Below are 18,470 nucleotides of genomic sequence, written 5' to 3' on the forward strand. Positions count from 1 at the left end.
GTGTGCATGCTGTACCTACATGTGCCTTTCTGCTGGGGTGACAGAGGCCTTTGAACATACAGAGAGAGAGAGGGACAGAGAGAGAGAGACAGACAGACAGACAGACAGCGAGAGACAGACAGACAGACAGCGAGAGACAGAGACAGACATCTACATGCATTATGTATGCAGTAAGTATGCATTACCCTTGAAGGTACGGGCAGACATCTTTCCCATCTCAGCAGACGCTGGTTAAACATTTATACATTCAATCAGCCTCCTGACAACTTACCTCAATACCATTATCTCTTAACTAGCAAATAATGATACTGACCCTGTGTACACTATAGTATTGTAATAATAGAGAGATTATGATTTTTTTTTAAATGTACCTGCTTGTTCCCATAGATACAGTATGATGCAATAGTCAACATAGCCCTACATTGGAATGAACGTGAAAGCAGAGACTTGACCACTGTTTACTATGCATATAGCAGGTAGACAGCCAGAGGAAATCAGAGGAGGAAACCAATAGAGTCCCATCCAGTGGGTGGACATTCCCATCTCCATCACTAACAGGGTTTATCAGAGGGAGGAACAAATAGACGAGTGGCTAACATAGCAGAAACCAATCCTTAGAGGCTAGATCAGGAGAGGCCTATTGGACTATCTCCTGAGCACTGTTCATCACTGATACTAGTCTAAGGCCAGGATATAACTACGTCTTACGCCGTCTCCTTTGTCTGTATACGGCACCTGATGTATTGATGGACTGGAGATCCCTCAAATTAAAATCTGGACTTCAAAGCAAGTTCCACTGCTTTTTCTCTCTCCCATTCTAATCAGGGACTGATTTAAACCTGGGATACCACGTGGGTGTAATTAATCATCAGGTAGAGCAGAAAACCAGCATTAGTCCGGACCTCATAGGGTCAAATTTGAACGCTCCAGATTCTCTCTCTCATCCCCCCTTCATGTTTCAGAGAACACAGTTTTTTTTTTACCTTTATTTTACTAGGCAAGTCAGTTAAGAACAAATTCTTATTTTCAATGACGGCCTAGGAACAGTGGGTTAACTGCCTTGTTCAGGGGCAGAACGACAGATTTGTATCTTGTCAGCTCGGGGATTCGAACTTGCAACCTTTCAATTACTAGTCCAACGCTCTAACCACTAGGCTACTAATGTTAAAACTATTGCCTATCCATTTCTCTTCTATACAAATAGGAGAGATAAAGGAAGTTCATTGTGAAGTGTTGCTCTGGATGAAATGCCTTACCATTGGGTACAGTAGAAAACCAGCAGTCACATCAAAAATGTCTTAAAAAAAATCAAATAAAAAGTCAAAACCAGTACATGAATACTAGCTAAAAAAAAAACCCACAAAAATAAAATATGTTGTTGGAACTCCTACCACACTGTTGGTTCATGTCATTACTTGTCACTCAAGGAGAGTGTGTGGGGACAATGTGCAGGAGTATGATGCTTGTAAGACTGTGAGATTGGCAGGGTAGGGACCAAAGATGGGGGACCCTAGAGGGGGGGAGGGGGGGGCAAAAAAAAAAGTTGACCAATTCTCTCCTCTTATCTCAGAGTACAACATACCTGTCCATAGTTGTCTATCCCAGACACTAATCTATTGAGATTGAGCAAATCAAAAGCGGTCCTCAAAGACTGGCCAATAGTTGTGAGTCCTGCTGCTTGAAGGTTCCTCAGCTCTGTCATGAATGTGGCATGGCTCTCTTTCCATCCAGCCTTTTGAAATAGGGTAAAAGGTATACAAGTCGTCAACAACATACACAGAACAAAGTGGGCCTTACATACATATATATATATTTTGTCTGACAACATTGATGATTTCTAAGATCAGGTGAATTAATTAAACTTTTTAACAGTGTAATTAACTTGATAAACAATGTACGTAAATTTACTTTTTTTTTTTTCTTTACTTGCCTTAGGAAATATTGATAACAAATAAGACTGCTTATTCTATGCTACTGGATCAACTGAACCACAACAAAAAAAAAATCCAGAGGAAAAAAAATCTAATAAATGTGTGTAAACTAAGTAACGTTGTAAAGTTGTGACAGTTGTTCAAAAGTGGTATAGGTTTAACAACCCTGACACCACCCTCCCTACTATCTAGTCCTACAGCCTTAAAAAAAAAAAAAAAAAAAAAAAAAAAAAAAAATCACCCAGAGTTCCATGCTGCCAGAGATCTATATAAAACGACGAGATGGTCGTGTCTGTCCCCTCACAAATCAAAGTTGTTGTCCCAAAAATGCGGGAAAAGGTAGGTGACAAGTTTAAGTCCAAAATAAACCCCATAAGAAACGCATTGGGTTTATTTTGGACAGATTTCAGTGAGAGTGAAACCTCTCGCTTCGCCTCTTACCCTCTCTGATGCTGCTCCGTGCTCAACATTGAAACAAAATGTCGGCCATGTTTTAAAAAGAGGGGGTTATGAACGCTCCGTCTGAAGATTTTTTTCCTCACACAATTGATATGGTGATCGAAATGTGAGAAGACAAAAAAAAAAAAAAAAAAAACTCTGTCTAGTTTGCGTAATGTAAAGTAGGACATGACCGAAAATAAAAACTCTACCTTGATTCCGAGGGGAACGTCCTCAAAATTTATCAACATATACCGGTCCCCTCGGCTCGCCGGATCTCTGCCTCTAAGCTGTGGAAAGAATAAACGAACAAAAAAAAAAAAAAAACGGTTATCGAGCGATTATTATTTGTTGTCAGGGTTAGTTAGTAACTTTAACACAAAGATGGTCAAAACGTCGATCCCGCGTGGGGGTCTTCCAGGGCTGTTGTCTCGTTGTTACAGTACCTTCATGAAAGTCTCAACAGCGCCTTTTGCAATGTCCAGATAGGTAGTGCCCAGATGGGTGCGCTGGTTCATTGACGCGGACGTGTCTATCAGAAAAAGTAACACGGGCATTGTGTTGGTGATGACACGTTCTGCATGGACTTGGTGTCAGTGCAACCGGTCAAAACTGAAAAAAAAAATCTTTTGTTCTCCTCCTGCCGCCTTAGCTAGCTAGCTTGCTAACTAACTGCCTCACACATCTTTACAAAAGTGTCAGAATAGTGAGTGTAAAATGCCCTTCAATAACCTGAACTAAATCTAAAAATCCTATGGGCAGGCTATTAAGTTAAAGAGGGATTTTTGATGATTCTTTATGTTATTATTATTATTATTTTCTTGTAAATATTACTAAATTTCATAGAAACCAAGTTTCCTATTACATCTCTTCCCTGTTTCTCCCTACACTGAGAGCTCTGTGTCTTGCCCACTGCTTTTAAAGTCAGCTCCACACTTGACACCGCCTCCCAAGCCATCTTTGAGCATCACGTGATAACGCATTCGGTCACTGATAGGCTGTTTGAAGTTGAAAATTACCATATCCAAATAAGGTAATGGCAATAAGAGCCGTCTGCGCATGCGTGACAAGAAAGGAATGCAAAGAAAAAGCAAGTCGGGAAGCGCATGCGGATATCACTGAGAAGCATATTACAACATATTTATATTACGGTACTCAAAATAAATGTAATTGAGGTTTGGCACCGTCTTTTTTATTCTAAGATTTTAACATTGGTTGTAGCGTTGGTTTTTTTGAAGCAAAAGGGGGTGGAGGATGTATTTATTCAAGGAGCACAATGTCGAGTTCTACGCCCGACGGCCGAGAGACGAAGAAAAATATCCTCGCATTATCGAATAATTTTATTTCTACCATGTGCATTTGCGCTAGTTCTCAATTTGTATACTTTTCAAAAAACATTTCGACTAGAGAACACTGAACATAGGCTTTATTTAGAGTATTATGCACTGCAGTGTATAGGCCCACACTACACTAGGCCTACAGTACACACAAAAGAAAAGGCATGTTCATGATGGCATCTGGCAGCATTGATAACTGTCTGATTCAGAACTAATCAATACAAGTAATCTGCGTGTTGTTCTCAATAGTATCAGCTACAGTCACGGTTATTCTCTCCCGATTACAAGGAAGGCTACACAGTAACCGACAAAACACAGATATAAACAAATATACGCCTATAATGTAGGCCTGAAGCGCATCAAGCAACGAATTCCTCGATTAAAGCCGTAGCCCTACTTTATGGTTTGTTTTGAGTCACAATAAGGCCTGCAGTTATTCTCGTTCACTAGACATGAATCACATGATTTACCTTATTTGTAATTGTCAGAATTATGACTGTACTTCAACCTACAAAGCAGACCAAAGATAATATTTTTTTTGCCAGAGGGACTGATGGATCCAAGGCACAGTACAGTGCACATTTATGCTGTTTATGGCATATGTACTGCTATTCATGTAGACCTGCCTATAAATATTACAGTATCAGACTCCTTTTAAAGATGTCCCAACTTGGGTTAAGAGTATACCGGCATGCCAGTCAAGTAGTCAGCTGACGGCAGTCACTAGAGTCAGGGGAGAGAGCCAGAGAAGACTGGCCTATTTAAACTGTATGGAGTTACTATCAAACTTCCTGATTGTAATCATTTACATGCCAAACCATACTATGGCAATGCTCAATAGCGTAACAGAGAGACAAAAGCCTGCGTTCGATGAAAACTGTATAGTCCTACAGTATAGGTGATCCCCTCCTTCACATAAAGGTATACATTTGTTTGATTATCATAATTTGCTAACGCTGTATTGTGTGTTGGGTGTTATGCAATGAACTGCAGCGGATGTCGCCTAATTGATGCAGAAATGTTGTATTCAAGCCAATAAATTCAGCATGTTCTGCAGAACATAACTGGTAATTTATGTTAACTGGTAATTTCCTCCGTGTGTGCTCATTTCTATACATTTTGCATTTACAGTATCATCATATCATTCAATGTCGTGAACGTGTAAATCACCACAAACTTGCTTATTTATGATAACTTCCGCAATAATTTTGCAACTTCCGACAGCCTCGCCATTATTTTTTTCTTTTCTTCCACCGTGTTGATTTAGATGCGCTACGTTTTTCCTCTTTGCAGTAAGATATAACTTTACAGTTTTTTTTCCCCCAATAATGTCTAGCTTCTAGCTAATACATAAATGTTGTTTTCACTGGCTTCAATGAAACATTCCATCATCACATTTGCCTGAACACAAGATCCATTACGCAGCCCAGCGTGCTAGCTGCGTGAATACCGGTGCCGAAATAACGCGAGATTTCCGACAGAATTTGAAAATTTAAGGTGCGTGTCCGGTGGTGTGTTTAAAGATACATATCCATTTTGTTGCTTCATTCGCGTAAATTTGTTATTCTATACATGCATATATATATATTATTATATAATTTGGTTCCAAGGTTTGGTACAATCGGTGGTCCCTTAGAATGGATTTCCAAGGTGGGTAGCTTAACCCTTTTTTTTTTCTTGTCTAGCTAGGTAACTAAACAAGAGACAATACTGCTAGTGCTAGCTAGCAAATAAACTAGCTAACGTTAGCTAGCTAAGCCAACACATTGTCACATGAGTTGGCTTCTTTAGACAGTTTTATGTAATGTTAGTGGCTTGCTAGGAAACTAGACTATAAAACTAAATTGACCCATGGTTTTTTATTTTTTATTTTTTTTTACTACATTTTGAGGTTGTTACAAGCTACCAAAGTAACATTCAGAGAATGTCAACAAAATACATCCCTGGTGGGCACAGTTGGCTTGCCAACCAACAAACTATAGTAGCTAGTTACTGTAGTTATCAAACTATGGCAATACGTTGGAATGTGTATAGGGGCTCCCGAGTGGTGCAGCGGTCTAAGGCACTGCATCTCAGTGCTAGAGGCGTAACTACAGACCCTGGCTCGATTCCGGGCTGTATCACAACCGACCGTGTTTGGGAGTCCCATAGGGCGGCGCATAATTGGCCCGTGTAGGCCGTTATTGTAAATAATAATTTGTTCTTAAACAACTTGCCTGATTTAAATAAATATTATAGCAAATGTTAGTTACCTAGTTACTAGCCAACTAACTTAGGTAAGTTAATTGGCTAACAATGTGGAAGAGGCAATAGACTAACTTTAGTTAGCTAATAACAAAGATCCAAAGCTAGGTACCATTGTGCTAACAACTATACTGAACAAAAATCTAAATGCAACATGTTTCATGAGCTGAAATAATAGATCCCAAAAATTGTGGCATATCAAGAAGCTGATTAAACAGCACGTGTTTAACACAGGTGCATCTTGTGGGGACAATAAAACCACTCCAAAATGTGCATTTTTTTAAATTAATTTTTTTACAACACAATGCCACAGATGTCTCAAGTTTTGAGGGAGTGTGCAATTGGCATAATGACTGCAGGAATGTCCACCAGAGCTGTTGCCAGATAATTTAATATGAATTTTTCTACCATAAGCCACCTCTTCACCTGCGGGATCGTCTGAGACCAGACAACTGATGAAACTGGGTTTGCACAACTGAAGAATTGCTGCACCTGTTCCAGATGCGTAGGAGTCAAAATCAGAATACTGACCGATGGAGAGCCCGCACACTGTCATTAATCCAAAACAGAGGCTTGAAAGATCATGGTACCCCCCAAAAAAAATAAAAAATCAGAGTGCATGAATGAAAAATACTTTCACCTTTAATTTATGCACTTTGTGGCATTGTTTTTTTGGGGGGGGGGCACCATAATGTGCCAGACATTTCACCCATTGTCCATATTTGGTATGCTCTGGATAGACGTGTATGACCGCATGTTCCAGTTCCCACTGATAACTTCGCACCGCCATTGAAGAGGAGCGGGACAACATTCCACAGGCCACAATCAACAGCCTGATCAACTCCGTCCCTGTCCTCGCCCCGAAACTCACGAAGCATCGTTACCCATCGCTCCACAGAGCAAGGGGAACAACTACTTTTAGGACTCAGAGCGAGTGACGTCACCGACTGAAACACTATTAGCGCGCACCACCGCTAACTAGCTAGCCATTTCACATCGCCCACACAAAGGAGATGTTACGCTGCATGAGGAAAATTATGGTCTCCCCAGATACTGACTGGTTTTCTGATCCACGCCCCTACTTTAAATTTTTTTTTTTTTAAGGTATTTGACCAACAGATGCATATCTGTATTCTCAGTCATATGGAAGCCATAGATTTAGGGCCTAATGAATTTAAAATGGACTGATTTCCTTATATGAACTCTAACTCAATTGTTGCGTTTTATATTTTAATTGAGTGTAGTTAACGTAATAGCTTTGCTAACTAATGTTACCTGCCATGTGTCCCCCTAGGCACAGAACCAATGACTCTGGGTTCCCCAACATCGCATAAACCCGGCCTGGGTGCCCAGTTCCTTCCTGGGTTTTTGATGGGGGATCTGCCAGCACCTGTCACACCCCAGCCTCGGTCATTTGGGCTCATGGAAATGAGGTCACCATTTCAAGCAGGTGAGGGAGAGTTTGCTTTCGGGGGTCATTTTGTCATTTACTAGTTAAAACAAATAGCTAGCTAGCTGACATTCCAATCTGTCATACGTCATTATCTGTCATCCCATTCATAGACAAATTAGGCTAGCTTGTTCGGCCTAACTTGCTTTAAAACACCTTATTTGTTACTATCAGATCTGTTACTTTCACTTTGTGTCATGTTCTGACAAAGGCAGTCGGTCCTCTCTGCGCTATTTCCGATTGATCCCTGACTGTTTCTCTAACACTTGCTCTGTTAGGTGGCTCTCCCCCCCAACCTGTAGTTCCTACACCTAAAGACAAGAGTGGGGCCCCTCCAGTCAGGAGTATCTATGATGATCTCTCCAGTCCTGCCATCGGGATGTCCCCTATGGGTGCACATAAACAGGTACGTTTTAACACAGTAGGTTCCATCCCTCTCCTTATGTGTAACAACACTTTACACTCACAGACAGTGTTCTAATAGCCTGGTCACTGTTTTTTTTTTTTTTTAATTTTTAACCTTTATTTAACCAGGCAAGTCAGTTAAGAACAAATTCTTATTTTCAATGACGGCCTAGGAACAGTGGGTTAACTGCCTGTTCAAGGGCAGAACGACAGATTTTTTACCTTGTCAGCTCGGGGATTTGAACTTGCAACCTTTCGGTTACTAGTCGAATGCTCTAATCTAGGCTACACTGCCGCCCCTGGTCTGGACACTTTACACTCACAGACAGTGTTCTAATAGCCTGGTCACTAGTCTGGACACTTTACACTCACAGACAGTGTTCTAATAGCCTGGTCACTGGTCTGGACACTTTACACTCACAGACAGTGTTCTAATAGCCTGGTCACTGGTCTGGACACTTTACACTCACAGACAGTGTTCTAATAGCCTGGTCACTGGTCTGGACACTTTACACTCACAGACAGTGTTCTAATAGCCTGGTCACTAGTCTGGACACTTTACACTCACAGACAGTGTTCTAATAGCCTGGTCACTAGTCTGGACACTTTACACTCACAGACAGTGTTCTAATAGCCTGGCTGTCCACTGGTTTGGCCAGTGAGCAGGAATGCTGTGGGCCCACTTGCCGGGTAACGCTGCTTTTGGCTTTGAAGCGATTGAGATCTCTCGCTGTTTGGATTTGAAAAGCAAGGGTTTGGTGCGCAGGTGTTGTGTGTGTTGGTGTTTGAGCGACAGCACAAACAACAATGTAAAAGCACAGCTCATTTCGTTATGGATGCATCATGCAGATCACATCAGAGCCCCCAGACTCTTTAGTCACTCTGGGGTCTGTTGCTTTAGCCAGGCAAGTGTTCTAACCAAACGCTAGTGATTCTACACCTGCTATATTAGCATCTCACCGGAAGCTTTTGATTTTGAGTTGTGTATCTACTTTAAGACAACATCTAAAATTATTACATGTCATCTTCTCTTAGCCCTTCTCAATGATGCAAACCCCACTGTCTGGTTATATGGCTGTCACACCAGGAACAGGTGAGCGAGAATGAATAAAAAACCAAAACAACTTATTTGTACCAATATTTTTTTTTACTAGGAGAGGGATTTCTCAGGTATGTCTTAATTTTCTCTGACAGCGTCCAGTCTATTTAGTCCTGCTAGTACCGGTCAGCAGGCCAAGTCAACAATGTCTCCGGCCCAAGTAGACCCTTTCTTCACTCAGGGAGACGCACTGTCTTCTGAAGACCATCTAGATGATACTTGGATCACTGTATTTGGGTATGTTCCTGGTATTGCACCCCCCCCTTCCTAATATCTAACTTTTAACTGTTGAAATGATTGGGTACATTCTTTTATAGGTCACCTGGACAGAGTTTTCACTGGAGGACCAATCAAATCCTCTCCGTTCACTTTTAACCTTAAACAGATGCACCGAATGTGTTTTGATCTGTGGCCCACAATGCAGCACCCATAGAATGGGATTATCGAGGTGAAAAATAAACAACTTCCTGAATGACTAAAGCATTTTTTGTTAAAACAGGTTCCCTCCGGCCTCCGCGTCTTATATTCTGTTGCAGTTCGCCCAGTATGGAAACATAACAAAACACGTGGTAACAATATTTGCATCCTTTTGAAAATAATGTTCAAGTGTGTGAGTGCGTGTGTGTGTGTTTTTTTTTTTTTGTGTGTGCTTATATTTGTGTCTGTGTGCGCGCATGTGTTCTGTCCTGTCACACCATTCTGTTCTCTTGTTCTACTAGATGTCCAACACTGGTAACTGGATGCACTTTCAATATCAGTCAAAACTACAAGCAAGAAAAGCTCTTAGTAAAGACGGGAAGATTTTTGGCGAGGCTATAATGATTGGTGTTAAACCATGCATCGATAAGGTAAATAACTCTGGGTACATTTTAAATTAAAGTTAGGAAAACTTTCATTTTGTGATCATTGGAATTTACCCTATAAGAATAATTCAACTGAAAAGTCAACATTTAAATAAAGACTTATTTCTTTTTTTGTCTCGGGTCTCTCTCTCTCTCAGAATGTGATGGAGAGCTCAGACCGAGGCTCTACCTCCTCTGGCTCAGTGTTTACTCCTCCAGTCAGAAATGGAACCCCCAGCCACCATGTCACTACACCTCGCTCCTCTATGAGGCCCCTCAGTGCAGCCTATAAGGCCTGCAGCAGTGACTACCAGGTAGGATCAGGGAGTTTAACCATTCAATACTTAATTGCCAATAGAAGTTTGTTTGGCACATGAAAAAAGACGAGGACCATGGCACTCTTCATATAATTTAATGTTTTTTTTTTTATTGTCAAGGTATGTTCAAAGGAACCGTTTTGGCAGCATTGCTTTACTGGTAATATACACTATACAAGCGTCACTGACCTAACCAAGCCAGCCTCGCCCTCGTGTGGTGCCAGCCTCGCCCTCGTGTGGTGCCAGCTTCGCCCTCGTGTGGTGCATGTATTTTTATTTATATTTATTTTACCTTTATTTAACCAGGTAGGCTAGTTGAGAACAAGTTCTCATTTGCAACTGCGACCTGGCCAAGATAAAGCAAAGCAATTCAACAACAACAGAGTTACACATGGAATAAACAATCATACAATCAATAATACAGTAGGAAAATATATATACAGCATGTGCAAATGAGGTAGGATAAGACAGGTAAGCAATAAATAGGCCATGGTGGCGAAGTAATTACAATATAGCAATTAAACACTGGAATGGTAGGTAGTGCTAGCATTGCCCTCATGTGGTGCTAGCCTCACAAGCTAGGTAGTGCTAGCCTTGCCCTCATGTGGTGCTAGGTAGTGCTAGCCTTACCCTCATGTGGTGCTAGCCTCACAAGCTAAGTAGTGCTAGCCTTGCCCTCATGTGGTGCTAGGTAGTGCTAGCCTTGCCCTCATGTGGTGCTAGCCTCACAAGCTAGGTAGTGCTAGCCTTGCCCTCATGTGGTGCTAGCCTCGCAAGCTAGGTAGTGCTACGTATCAGCAGCTATTGTCAGCCAATTCAGTAGGGGTTGGAAGCCAGTGCTATACCTTATTTCTTACTTGTCAGAACAACATTTGACTAGATTTTTCCATGTTGCAAGGAAAAACTTAACCAAAATAACCTTAATTAACCCAGGCTGTATCACATCTGGCCGTGATTGAGAGTCCCGGCGGCTCACAATTGGCCCAGCGTCGTCCGGGTTTAGCCGGGGTAGGCCGTCATTGTAAATGAGAACACATTCTTAATTGACTTGCCTAGTTAAATAAAGGTTGAATTTTTATATATCACTGGTATTGATACTGGAAGGCTGCTGGTCTCTGACCCCATGTATAAGACACGATCTCCTGCCGTTGTAGCCTTGAGCAAGGTACTTAACACCCCACAAAGTAAAACACTGCACTGATAGGCTGCTGTGCAAAACACATGTGGCCCGTCAAACCCTCCACCTGGGGAGTTACTGGGTGTGCAGGCTGTTGGTCCAACCCTGCTTAAACACACCGGAGTCCGCTTATCAAGGTCCTGTTGAGAAGTTGCTTTTTTTTTTACAATGTGGGTTGTGAGAGCAGGGCTGGAATAAAAGCCTGTTCACCCAGTATCTCTCCTGGAGGATGGTTGACCTCCCCGCTCACCCAGTATCTCTCCTGGAGGATGGTTGACCTCCCCACTCACCCAGTATCTCTCCTGGAGGATGGTTGGCCTCCCTGCTCTCCTAGAGGATGGTTGACCTCCCCTCTCACCCAGTATCTCTCCTGGAGGATGGTTGGCCTCCCCTCTCACCCAGTATCTCTCCTGGAGGATGGTTGACCTCCCCTCTCACCCAGTATCTCTCCTGGAGGATGGTTGGCCTCGCCTCTCCGCTCACCCAGTATCTCTCCTGGAGGATGGTTGGCCTCTCCCGCTCACCCAGTATCTCTCCTGGAGGATGGTTGGCCTCCCCGCTCACCCAGTATCTCTCCTGGAGGATGGTTGGCCTCCCCGCTCACCCAGTATCTCTCCTGGAGGATGGTTGGCCTCCCCTCTCACCCAGTATCTCTCCTGGAGGATGGTTGGCCTCCCCGCTCACCCAGTATCTCTCCTGGAGGATGGTTGGCCTCCCCGCTCACCCAGTATCTCTCCTGGAGGATGGTTGGCCTCCCCGCTCACCCAGTATCTCTCCTGGAGGATGGTTGGCCTCCCCGCTCACCCAGTATCTCTCCTGGAGGATGGTTGGCCTCCCCGCTCACCCAGTATCTCTCCTGGAGGATGGTTGGCCTCCCCGCTCACCCAGTATCTCTCCTGGAGGATGGTTGGCCTCCCTGCTCTCCTAGAGGATGGTTGACCTCTCCGCTCACCCAGTATCTCTCCTGGAGGATGGTTGGCCTTCCTGCTCTCTCCTGGAGGATGGTTGGCCTCCCCGCTCACCCAGTATCTCTCCTGGAGGATGGTTGGCCTCCCCGCTCACCCAGTATCTCTCCTGGAGGATGGTTGGCCTCCCCCTCACCCAGTAGCTCTCCTAGAGGATGGTTGACCTCTCCGCTCACCCAGTATCTCTCCTGGAGGATGGTTGGCCTCCCTGCTCTCCCGGAGGATGGTTGGCCTCCCCGCTCACCCAGTATCTCTCCTGGAGGATGGTTGGCCTCCCCGCTCACCCAGTATCTCTCCTGGAGGATGGTTGGCCTCCCTGCTCCCGGAGGATGGCTCACCCAGTATCTCTCCTGGAGGATGGTTGGCCTCCCCGCTCACCCAGTATCTCTCCTGGAGGATGGTTGGCCTGGTATCTCTCCTGGAGGATGGTTGGCCTCCCCGCTCACCCAGTATCTCTCCTGGAGGATCTGGCCTCCCCGCTCACCCAGTATCTCTCCTGGAGGATGGTTGGCCTCCCGCTCACCCAGTATCTCTCCTGGAGGATGGTTGGCCTCCCCGCTCACCCTCTCTCCTGGAGGATGGTTGGCTCACCCAGTATCTCTCCTGGAGGATGGTTGGCCTCCCGCTCACCCAGTATCTCTCCTGGAGGATGGTTGGCCTCCCGCTCACCCAGTATCTCTCCTGGAGGATGGTTGGCCTCCCCGCTCACCCAGTATCTCTCCTGGAGGATGGTTGGCCTCCCCGCTCACCCAGTATCTCTCCTGGAGGATGGTTGGCCTCCCCGCTCACCCAGTAGCTCTCCTGGAGGATGGTTGGCCTCCCCGCTCACCCAGTAGCTCTCCTGGAGGATGGTTGGCCTCAGTATCCCGCTCACCCAGTCACCCAGTCTCTCCTGGAGGATGGTTGGCCTCCCCTGCTAGCTCTCCTGGAGGATGGTTGGCCTCCCCGCTCACCCAGTAGCTCTCCTGGAGGATGGTTGGCCTCTCCGCTCACCCAGTATCTCTCCTGGAGGATAGTTGGCCTCCCTGCTCTCCCGGAGGATGGTTGGCCTCCCCGCTCACCCAGTATCTCTCCTGGAGGATGGTTGGCCTCCCTGCTCTCCCTAGAGGATGGTTGGCCTCCCCGCTCACCCAGTATCTCTCCCGGAGGATGGTTGGCCTCCCCGCTCACCCAGTATCTCTCCTGGAGGATGGTTGGCCTCCCCGCTCACCCAGTATCTCTCCTGGAGGATGGTTATCCACCCTGCATTACTACAATTACAACCAAATGCTTCTGTCATTTTTATAAAATAATTCCCTCGTTCAATTGAACCTTTTTAATCAAATTGCTAAGGTGGGTGAGGTAGTGACCTAAGATGTTGATCTATTTGTAAGGTTAAAATATTCCGTTTTCAGGGGAGTTCTTGACAGCATAGGAGTTACTTGTCAATTAGGCTATTCTAAGAATCTATTTGAACTGTCAGAATTACATTGTCAGTATTGAATAGAGAAGATTCCTAGCCAGATTTGAGTTCTTCAGACAATTTTACTACCGGAGTATGCGGCATTGGGTTTCAACTGTGCTCGCTTATCAACTGCGTGCCCGCCATTTGCAGTTATACACAAGTGCCGGTGGAAAGTGGGGCGGCAGGCGGCCTAGTGGTTAGAGCGTAGGGGAGGCAGGTGGCCTAGTGGTTAGAGCGTAGGGGAGGCAGGCGGCCTAGTGGTTAGAGCGTAGGGGAGGCAGGCGGCCTAGTGGTTAGAGCGTAGGGGGGAGGCAGGCAGGTGGCCTAGTGGTTAGAGCGTAGGGAGGCAGGCGGCCTAGTGGTTAGAGCGTAGGGGCGGCAGGTGGGGAGGCAGGTGGCCTAGTGGTTAGAGCGTAGGGGGGAGGCAGGCGGCCTAGTGGTTAGAGCGTAGGGGAGGCAGGTGGGGGAGGCAGGCGGCCTAGTGGTTAGAGGCGGGCGTAGAGGGAGGCAGGTGGCCTAGTGGTTAGAGCGTAGGGGAGGCAGGCGGCCTAGTGGTTAGAGCGTAGGGGAGGCAGGTGGCCTAGTGGTTAGAGCGTAGGGGAGGCAGGCGGCCTAGTGGTGGTTAGAGCGTAGTGGGAGGCAGGTGGCCTAGTGGTTAGAGCGTAGGGGGGAGGCAGGCGGCCTAGTGGTTAGGAGGCGTAGTGGTTAGGGAGGCAGGTGGCCTAGTGGTTAGAGCGTAGGGGAGGCAGGCGGCCTAGTGGTTAGAGCGTAGGGGAGGCAGGCGGCCTAGTGGTTAGAGCGTAGGGGCGGCAGGTGGCCTAGTGGAGGCAGGCGGCCTAGTGGTTAGAGCGTAGTGGGGAGGCAGGCGGCCTAGTGGTTAGAGCGTAGGGGAGGCAGGTGGCCTAGTGGTTAGAGCGTAGGGGCGGCAGGTGGCCTAGTGGTTAGAGCGTAGGGGCGGCAGGTGGCCTAGTGGTTAGAGCGTAGGGGCGGCAGGTGGCCTAGTGGTTAGAGCGTAGGGGCGGCAGGTGGCCTAGTGGTTAGAGCGTAGGGGCGGCAGGTGGCCTAGTGGTTAGAGCGTAGGGGCGGCAGGTGGCCTAGTGGTTAGAGCGTAGGGGCGGCAGGTGGCCTAGTGGTTAGAGCGTAGGGGCGGCAGGTGGCCTAGTGGTTAGAGCGTAGGGGCCAGTAACCGAAAGGTTGCTGGATCGTATCCCCTGGCTGACAAGGTAAAAAAAACTAAATGTTGTTTTGCCACCGAACAAGGCAGTTAAACCCACTGTTCCCCTTAACTGACTTGCCTTGTTCAATAAATGTTAAATAAATAAAGTATATTAGGACATGAGTGCCATTTAATACATGCTAATGGTTAAACTAGTTAAATAAATAAAACATGAGTACACTGACGACATCTCTTTTAATACATGCTGATAGTTAACTAGCGTGATAACCAATTCAAAACAGTGTAGTTTGGCTGGTTATCTGTTTCCTCTGTAGATCATTATTTTACCTGCTGCGTAATGTCTGTCGGCCCACTGACACACACACGGGTGATGCACACCATTACTGTTCCAGGATTTTCATTGCTGTCCAAAAGTGAGCTATAACTGGACAAATAACTCACTAACTAACTCAACAAATGTGCACATTTTGTGTTTGTTATGGATCCCTGGCAGCAGCAGACTCTTCCTGGGTTTTGTCAAAAACATTTACAATACATTCATTACAGATTTCACAACACACTGTGTGCCCTCGGGCCTCTACTCTACTACCACACATCTATAACACAAAATCCAGGTGTGCGTATGCTACAGTCCCCGCTGTTCCATAAGGTGTATTTTTATGTGTTTTTTAAATCTGATTCTACTGCTGCATCAGTTACCTGATGTGGAATAGAGGTCCATGTAGTCATTACTCTATGTAGTACTGTGTGCCTCCCATAGTCTGTTCTGGACTTGGGGACTGTGAAGAGACCTCTGGTGGCATGTCTTATGGGGTATGCATGGGTGTCCGAACTGTGTGCCAGTAGTTTAGACAGACAGCTCTGTGCATTCAACATCTCTCACAAATACAAGTAGTGATGAAGTCAATCTCACCTCCACTTGGAGCCAGGAGAGATTGACATGCATATTATTAATGTTAGCTCTCTGTGTACATCTAAGGGCCAGCCGTGCTGCCCTGTTCTGAGACAATTGCAATTTTCCTCAGTCCCTCTTAGTGTCACCTGACCACATGACTGAACAGTAGTCCAGGTGTAGTCAAGGTGTGACAAAACTAGGGCCTGTAGGACCTGCCTTGTTGATAGTGCTGTTAAGAAGGTAGAAACTAGGGCCTGTAGGATCTGCCTTGATGATAGTGTTGTTAAGAAGGTAGAAACTAGGGCCTGTAGGACCTGCCTTGTTGATGATAGTGTTGTTAAGAAGGTAGAGCAGTGCTTTATTATGGACAGACTTCTCCCCATCTTAGCAACTACTGCGTCAATATGTTTTGCCCATGACAGTTTACAATCTTTACTTCTAGCAGTTTAGTCTTTCAATCATGACTGCGTGATTGAAAGACGGCTCGTGCCTGTCATCGCAGGCCTACAATAGAGGACAGTGATTGAAAGACTGCTCGTGCCTGTCATCGCAGGCCTACAATAGAGAGGACAGTGATTGAAAGACTGCTCGTGCCTGTCATCGCAGGCCTACAATAGAGAGGACAGTGATTGAAAGACTGCTCGTGCCTGTCATCGCAGGCCTACAATAGAGGACAGTGATTGAAAGACTGCTCGTGCCTGTCATCGCAGGCCTACAATAGAGGACAGTGATTGAAAGACTGCTCGTGCCTGTCATCGCAGGCCTACAATAGAGGACAGTGATTGAAAGACGGCTCGTGCCTGTCATCGCAGGACTACCATAGAGGACGGTGATTGAAAGACGGCTCGTGCCTGTCATCGCAGGCCTACAATAGAGGACAGTGTGTAATTTATCGTATCCAGAGGCTTTGATCGGAGCCAATTGTTTGATTGCCAAATTTATTTTTATTTTTTACTTGTCCATTCTGACAACTTAAATCTTGTCCGACTTATTTTTACTTGCCCCTGGGAAAGAGGACACGTGTTAATGTTGAGCTATGGTGAGCTTCAATTGGTCACTCGCAGAGGCTGTTATAGCAGCAATGTTCCAACATCTAGTGGAAAGCCTTCCCAGACGAGTGGAGGCTGTTATAGCAGCAATGATCCAACATCTAGTGGACAGCCTTCCCAGAAGAGTGGAGGCTGTTATAGCAGCAATGTTCCAACATCTAGTGGAAATCCTTCCCAGAAGAGTGGAGGCTGTTATAGCAGCAATGTTCCTACATGTAGTGGAAAGCCTTCCCAGAAGAGTGGAGGCTGTTATAGCAGCAACTCCATATTAATGCCCATGATTTGGGAATGTGATGTTTGTTGAGCAGGTGTCCACATACTTTTGGTCATGTAGTATAGGCCGTAGAGGACTATAGCCAGCACCATGTCCACTAGAGTGCAGCGAAGGGACAGCTCAGGATACAAATGTATAGAAACCTCAATCAGTACAATAGTCATACATTGTTTTCAATCGTGTAGTATGTAACATGGTGAAGGAAGTATGTGACTTGCATGGATCGATTACCTTTTTTAAAAATTTAACAATACATTTCGGTCTTAAAAATGTGATCTGAAGTGACGCTTTGTGTTTCTAGGGACTGTTTTTGTAATTCACCGACCATGTTACATGTTTTGATTTCAGGTGGTAGCTGACAGACAGACTCCAAGGAAAGATGACAGTTTGGTTTCCAAAGCGATGGAGTACATGTTTGGCTGGTGAGACGGTCTCCTCCAATGGCTGAACGCTTCCTATTTAGAACTCAAGGACGGAATGACCAACAACAACAACCAACAACAAATGGCCTTCTGTCATTACGGAGTCAGTTGTCTGTATCCCTAATAGCACTCTATTCGCTACGTACTGCACTACGTTTTACCAGGGCCCTAGGGATTAGGGTGCTATTTGGGATACATCCAGTGTGTAACTGATATACTTAACCCTGTGACTTCTATGCACTTTATGTGGTGGACGGGATTTTAAATCAACCGGATATTTTGTGTTAGCGTTGAAGTGTTTTTAATTTTTGTGCCAAAGTCACGTTGCTAAATTGACCAACAACACAGACCTAAACAAAGTAAATATTTTTTAATTTTTTTATTGGTCTGATTTGATATGAAATTAATCACACATAATGAATACTTGTGTTTGTACCAAATGGCACCCTATTCCCTATGCAGTGCACTACTTTTGACAAGGGCCCATAGTGGTCTGGTCAAATTTAGTGTACTTTTTAATGTTTTAGGGTTCCATTTGGGGGATATTTTACAGTATCTGAAGTAAAGAGCTGCTTTGCCTATTAGAGGTTAAGGTTGTACGTCAGCGTCTTACACCATGATGTTGAAATGGGAGCGAGATTGTCTGGTTCTCTTTTTGTGTGGTTCTGCTGAGCTAGAGAATGTTAATTATGAAAGGCTCATAGTTTTCAGAATTTTTTTATATTTTTTTTTTATTATGATTATTATTTTTTTATGCTTTCAAACTTATTATAATTGTTCTTGTTTTTTTGTTTTATTTTGTCTAGCTATTTACAATGAGCTGTTGACTTTCTACTGTATCTCAGCTGACACTTACTGTTTTTAAATAAATGGTGCATCCATTTGATCATCTTCTTCCTTCCTCCCTCCTCCTTCCCCTCTTCTCTCCTTCCTCCCTCCTCCCTTCCCCATCCAGCCGGAGTTTTCATAGTCCTGAATGATGACTGTTTTTACTTTTACTTTGT

At 45.0% G+C, this 18,470-nt stretch overlaps 2 protein-coding genes across 8 annotated transcripts in view; one reads left to right on the forward strand and one right to left on the reverse strand.

The window, feature by feature from the left end:
- Window positions 1-3,277, reverse strand: part of ints6 (integrator complex subunit 6) — a 47,910-nt gene extending 44,633 nt beyond the window's left edge. Inside the window, exons 1-3 of the mRNA XM_042306757.1 lie at window positions 2,816-3,277; window positions 2,582-2,659; window positions 1,583-1,732 (exon numbers count right to left, since the gene is read on the reverse strand). Coding sequence (XP_042162691.1) covers window positions 1,583-1,732; window positions 2,582-2,659; window positions 2,816-2,926 — 339 coding nt within the window. The 5' untranslated portion in view covers window positions 2,927-3,277. The remainder of the gene's footprint in view (window positions 1-1,582; window positions 1,733-2,581; window positions 2,660-2,815) is intronic.
- LOC112225672 (nucleoporin NUP35) lies at window positions 2,191-18,352 on the forward strand. Of its 7 annotated transcripts, none has more exons than XM_042306759.1 (9): window positions 2,191-2,270; window positions 7,245-7,400; window positions 7,679-7,806; window positions 8,841-8,898; window positions 9,000-9,141; window positions 9,404-9,473; window positions 9,624-9,752; window positions 9,905-10,060; window positions 10,184-10,393. In XM_042306759.1, the coding sequence occupies exons 2-9, from the start codon at window positions 7,256-7,258 to the stop codon at window positions 10,376-10,378; spliced, it is 1,023 nt and encodes a 340-aa protein (XP_042162693.1). In that variant the 5' UTR covers window positions 2,191-2,270; window positions 7,245-7,255; the 3' UTR covers window positions 10,379-10,393. The 7 variants fall into 7 exon arrangements, with proteins under 7 accessions (XP_042162693.1, XP_024245575.2, XP_024245579.2 ...); XM_024389807.2 differs by lacking the exon at window positions 2,191-2,270 and adding an exon at window positions 3,432-3,535; XM_024389811.2 differs by lacking the exons at window positions 2,191-2,270; window positions 10,184-10,393 and adding exons at window positions 3,439-3,535; window positions 17,393-18,352.
- Window positions 18,353-18,470: the final 118 nt, after the last annotated feature.

This window comes from Oncorhynchus tshawytscha, linkage group LG26 (assembly GCF_018296145.1).
Source record: "Oncorhynchus tshawytscha isolate Ot180627B linkage group LG26, Otsh_v2.0, whole genome shotgun sequence".
Classification (NCBI taxonomy): Eukaryota; Metazoa; Chordata; class Actinopteri; order Salmoniformes; family Salmonidae; genus Oncorhynchus; species Oncorhynchus tshawytscha.

Coding starts and splice junctions, on each gene's coding strand:
- LOC112225672 (XM_024389808.2), top strand. Junction 7,807..8,840: donor CTATGGGTGCACATAAACAG/GTACGTTTTAAC, acceptor ATCTTCTCTTAG/CCCTTCTCAATGATGCAAAC. Junction 8,899..8,999: donor GGCTGTCACACCAGGAACAG/GTGAGCGAGAAT, acceptor TTTCTCTGACAG/CGTCCAGTCTATTTAGTCCT.